At 40.8% G+C, this 6000-nt stretch overlaps 1 protein-coding gene across 1 annotated transcript; it reads right to left on the bottom strand.

Annotated features, from left to right (window-relative positions):
* Positions 1-1221: 1221 nt before the first annotated feature.
* LOC135470624 (somatostatin receptor type 4-like) lies at positions 1222-2978 on the bottom strand. Its single transcript, XM_064749659.1, has 3 exons — positions 2860-2978; positions 1600-2317; positions 1222-1563 (listed from the first exon to the last, which is right to left on the bottom strand). The coding sequence occupies exons 1-3, from the start codon at positions 2976-2978 to the stop codon at positions 1222-1224; spliced, it is 1179 nt and encodes a 392-aa protein (XP_064605729.1).
* Positions 2979-6000: the final 3022 nt, after the last annotated feature.

The following is a 6000-nucleotide window of genomic DNA, read 5'->3' as shown; positions in this document are numbered from 1 at the left end:
ATCGTATAAGTCAAATATTCTGAGTACGGCGTTAATCACTAATAAAGCAGCACTGCTTATTTATCTTATTGTTGTTTAACGCCACATTCAAGAATATTTGACTATTACGTTGGTAGTAAGTTTTATAGGTAGAGGAAACGGGGGCGTCAGCCTTTGCGTAACCACCAACCTTTGACAAGTTTACCGGCGAAATTTTCCACATGTGACGCACAGACTTTGGGACCAGTGGAAGACAAGCTCTCTTCAGCGTTATCAGTCCCACGAACGTTTATTTTTGCCCGTGGTCCAGAGACAATGAGAATGGGGTTCCTCCTCTGGGAAGTCCATGGTAAATATATGCTGGTAAAACAGATTCTGGGGATAAGTGTGCCAAAATGTTGAGAGGATGTAATAAGCAACTTTACTCAGTTTGAAAAGAACCACAGGTGCTCATATGAGAAGAAAGCATAAAAATGATTTCAAAATCAGACGAATGGGCATAAAAACTTACTTTTTCAATTTTTTCATTCAAGAGCAAAAGGTACTTGAAAATATTTTTTGTGTGATGGATATTTTGGACCATCTCATAGTATATATCGTTTTTGCATAATAATTTTCTAAATATGGATGTGATGCATGTCTAAAAAATTTATTTATATGGAAATTTGATGCTTAAATTCAAATACATACGTTTAATCTGAATTATGATGATATTCATGAATATATTAAAATATAAATATAATCGAAATCCAAAATGATGTAAAAGACCAATTTCTAGGGATATATATTTATTAAACGTGTTACATCTTCATTTATAAACTTATTACACAAAGACAATACACAACAAGATGTGGACCAAAATACCCAAAATACAAAAATTTTTTTAAAGTGTCTTCTTTCTCTTTAAAGGACTTCATATCATTTTTATGTTTTCTCCACCTTTGGGTTTGTAGTACTTTGCTCTACGGCTTCGCATTGGGCATGACTTCTTGATTTTATTGATATGAATAACATTCAAAAAATGCTTCGTGTCAGATACTTAATATTCGCCCTGTATTTGCAGGATGGTATATTTGAAGAAACAGACAATCTTTGATCTGTGAGTTGTGATTTGATTTCATAATACCACATGTGGCAGTCGTCAATCAAATGTCTGAAGCTGTAAAACAAAAAGGCTAAAACAAGACTTTACAATAGGGAATATTACCATGGCAATCAAATGGCTGGCTGACCTGCCGTTTCTTAAGAAACTCTTGATATACTAGATGAGGCATGTGTATCGACTGTGTAAACCTCCGATGTCTTGCTGAGATTCTTCTTTGGAAAGCTCTTGCAGAAGCAGCAGAAGAGTTTTCGATACGTTGCTGAGAAAGTTTTGCTTAAGGCCATGTATACGATGAAGTTGACAGAGGAATTGACAACTTCGCACAGAAGGGCTATCCCACTGAGCATCATAAACAGGTTGTGGTAGGTGTTCATGAACTGAAAGTGCACGTTGAGGGTGGATCCGAGGAGTATGGCGCAGCCGGGGATAAGACAGACCAGAAAGATTAAGGAGATGACGAGCAACATCCGGGTAACCCGCTGTGGATCGTCACCGGAAGTCGATTTCGTTGATGCGCCTTCGCTCATCTTCAGGCGCAGCTCGGATGTTCTTTTGATAGTGACGACAATTGTAGTGTTCAGGACGAGGATGACGACGGCGGGAATGTAGCGGAATGTGATGGTTAGGAAAGAGCGAGAGTAAGCTAACATAAAGCCGTGGTTGGCAATGTAGAGAGCCGAGCGAGCCAAGTACGGCTTAGTCGCATTCAGATTAGAGTCGTACACTTCGGCAACCTCGTAATACAAAGAGGTAGGAAGTATTACCAGGATACAACTAACGTAAATTCCCGCGACAGCCCAGAGCATTCGATGACGTGTACACCAGGATTTGGCTTTCAGAGGGAACACAACGGCGATAAACCGGTTTAGCGTGATCAAGATGGTGAGGAGGGTACTGACTCGGCTGAAGACCAGATTAAGGTAAAACATCGAGTTGAAGAGACGCGCGTTGTACCATTCGGCAGCCAGGTAGTCGAATTTGGCGATGATACTTCTGGCTCGACGGATCATCGTGGTGACTAGGAAGAGGGAGTCTGAGACGGCCAATGACGCAAGACAGACGTCGACGGCGCCGCGCATGTTGTGGTGAAGGAGTACCGCGAGACTCATCAGGTTACCCGTTACCCCCCAGACGGTGAGAAGAGGACAGAGGATGCAGTCGATGACGAAGAGAACGTCATCTCTCGTCTCGGCGCTCACCACATTCTTTGGGTTGTTCCAGGGTAAGAAGTTCCTGTTGGATTATATGACACAATTATATATGTGCATGTTTGGAGAATGAATCTGGGCGTCTAATTGTCAGCCAAAATGAACATTTCGTTTCAGTAATCGCAAGGCCAGTTTGCTTCACAACTTACAACATAAATCATAAGACATAAGAACTAACAAAGCATTTAAAGTCAGAAATTAGGACGGATTGTAAAGAGTTTTTTTTATTGATGTCGGAAATAGTTTTCAACGATTGCGTAAAGACGCATACATCCAGTGCTGTTAATAGGTGAATTAAATCAGCCGAGACAAACCTTGAGATTAATGTTTATTTTGTTGAGCAGGGCAGGGTAGATGGTTCGTGGTGCAACTATGTAGTTTGGACATGAAAGTTGCAAACAGGAATTTTTTTTCAGTTCTCAAATTTTCAAAACAATTTTTACCAATGATACTCTGTTGCCTTGAATATTGCCAAAATCAGTACGTCTGAGCGCAGAAGATGCAGGATGAGACATGTGGCTCCGAATACATGTTAAGCTATCGTAATTCGGTTATGGTTTCGAGTACCTGTTCACACGCCTTTCCCTATCAGTGGATACAATCATTGAGAAGGTGGATGTTCCTTCAGTCAAGAAAAAGATGGTTTCCGTGTCGTTTCCCAGACTCAGCCCAGAAACGTTGGACATAACTACCTCCATCTGCAAGAAAATATTCAAGAGTGATCAGGATAAATATGATATTGATTCGGTCATAAAAGAGGTACACTTCTTCTTACAAAGTCTTTTATTCTGTGCCAATGGCTATTTTTTTTTAACTGTGTGGGAGACTGAGAATCACATCAAAAACGGAAATTTACTGTTTCTCTGAGCTTCGTTGTTAGATTATTAGGGGTCCGCGGACGAATTCACCGAATTCGGAACATACTGTATTCATGTGCACCAGGCCACCGTCGTGGCCTTGTGTATTTCATAAATACTGCACTTAACACGAAATACATAAGTGAATAAATGTAAGTTTAAACAGAGTCACCTGAGTAATAATTATGTTACTATCTCCTAAAGTCTACGTGATATGAAATTCCTCGTGAAGCCATGTCAGAGGACATAATCGTGCGAAAAGGTGTGGTCAAAAAGATCCGTGCAGATCGGTACTTAGACCTGCTACGGGTGGAACGGCCTCAAAAGTGCCTAACAGTGTTGCTTAACCAACATACCATGCAGAAGACGCCAGAAATGACACCCCATCTATTAATTGGCCCACATATTGTTGAAAGAGGAAGTGTTACTTAACCAAAGTAGGTCTAGTTATGCAGTCAACTCCAGACATGGCAATCCACCAATAGTGTTGTTGAACCAAAACAGACCGAGTTATACAGTCAACTCCAGCCATGGCAATCAAACACTAAAATTGTTAATTGTCACCTTTTGCAAATAGCTAGAAACTGCAATTCACCTCTCGGTTAACATGATCGCTTTAAAGTATGAAAGTCGATAGCGGCCTTGCGTGCTTTTGTATTTCCTACTGATTATTTAGACCAGAAATTAATGCGAAAGCCCGAAACAACGAAAGGACGATGCAAAACAGCGGCAAACTACAAAAGAACAAAACAAAAGTACGAAAGGCCGAAACAAAAGTGCGAAAGTGCGAAGTCAAACAACGAGGTTTTGACGAGATTTTAAATCGTTGTGGGCATGATGAGCGAGAAGGCAAAAGATCTATAGAGCGAGACTATGAAACCTCGCACTTTCGTACTTTTCCTTTCCTGTTTGGCACACAAGCCGGGTAGCAAAAGTAGGAAAGAGACGAAGTTTGGTGGGATCTCATCCTTTCTTTCTCGTGGTTTGTCTCTTTCGTATGTTTTATATGAATGAAAACTTGGACGAAACAAAACCCAACAAAAACAAAAACAAAAAAATAATAAATGGACGAAACAAAAAAGGGCGAGGTAGCAAAAACTCGTTTTGCTTCCCACTTTCGCACTATTGTTTCGTCATTTCGTACTTTTGTTTTGTCATTTTGTAGTTTTGCCAGAAACTTTTGCCTAGTCCTTTCGTTGTTTCGTCCTTTGGCATTTTTTTTCTGGATAAAACAATCAGCAGAATGAAAGAAATAACGCATGGCCGCTATCGGCTTCCATACTAAAGTTTGGAATAAAAATAGTTTGGAGCACAGATCGACCAAAGTTTCTTTCTTAGGGGATTAGCACGCCAGCGCGGCGCATTGACCCAGGAGCCTCTCACCAATGCGGTCGCTGTGAGTCCAGCTCATGGTGGCTTCCTCTTCGGCCGGACGTGGGAAGCTCTTGTAGTAACCCGCGGATGGTCGTGGGTTTCCCCCGGACTCCGCTTTCCACCCACCATAATGTTGGCCGCTGTCGTATAAGTGAAACATTCTCGAGTATGGCGTAAAACACGAAGGAAATAAATACGTGTACCAACTTATACTGTTTGTTTAAAAGGCAGCTATGCGGTTTTGTCACGTATCCGGTGATGGCCGATGGTTTAACCTGTCTGGTCTTGGTATCTTCCAATCATAAACCTGGCCGCTGTCACACAGGGCAAATATTCGGTCTACGCACGGCGTAAAATTGCATTAAACACAACTAAAATAAGATTATTTTTTTAATTTATTTATTTTTTAATTTATTTGATTAGTGTTTTACGTCGTGGCCTACTCAAGAATATTTCACTCATATACGACGGCGGCCAGCAGTATGGTGAGATAGTCCCCTGGGGAAGCGGGTGACCACCCGCAGGCTGCTGCAGACAACTAAACTGAAAGGTAATAGTAAAGGTGTTTTGACAAATAAGTGCTTTTATTCTCTCGTACGATGGCACAAAACAACAACAAAAATAAGAAGAAAGAACAAACACCAAGGAAAAGAACACATCGATTTAGCTATATATCAGGTCTTACCTGTTGGGTTGGTGTATCAGTGTTGATATCTTCCTTTCTCAGCAACGGTGAGTCTTTTCAAGAAGTGAAATTTGTACCTGAACTCTCTCAGATACTTGTTTACCGGTTTTGTGTTTACCAAAGCACCCGAGGAAAGGACACATTTTCCTCCTTTTATAAGGAAGTGTTGTTTCTCATCTGGATCCGTTTTAATGGATGCCTGGCAACCAATGAATTCAAGCCAGTGGATTGGCTTGGACACATTTATCGATGTCTTGGTGCGCATTTAATGAAGACACCATTATCTGGATCACACGCGCAGCTAATGTAGTATTGAAGCTCTCAGACAGCCTTATCTGTATCCTTTGAAGATCAGCGACAACTTCTGCATTGTTTCGGACACATACCAAAGTTCTATCACCTGTAAGTAACCGAAAAGGCTTCATCGCGATGAAACAGACCGGATTTTGCGTATGAGATAAATCGAGAATATACTATATTGGAATAATTCTTCCAGCCATGGATTCACGTCAATATATCTGATCGTTAACTTCGTTAAAAGAGAGATAATTGAATTAAGGTACTTAAGACTTTGCTGTCAAAAGAAATATTAATTAACTTTTGACTCGGTGCATATCCGTTCATATTCCTAAAGTAATGTGAAAGTAATGGCGCCATCGTATCAAAGGTTGCTGATCATTACGCGCGCCCTCTTTATACCCACATGGCTTACCATCTTGTTTAGAAATCAGTATTAGAGTTGTGGTTATCAGCAAGGCAAACACACAGATTACGCAATAGAGCAGGACCATG

Source organism: Liolophura sinensis, chromosome 7 (genome assembly GCF_032854445.1).
Source record: "Liolophura sinensis isolate JHLJ2023 chromosome 7, CUHK_Ljap_v2, whole genome shotgun sequence".
Taxonomy (NCBI): domain Eukaryota; kingdom Metazoa; phylum Mollusca; class Polyplacophora; order Chitonida; family Chitonidae; genus Liolophura; species Liolophura sinensis.
Note: the sequence above shows the minus strand (reverse complement) of the source record. Positions and strands in the feature narration are given on the sequence as shown.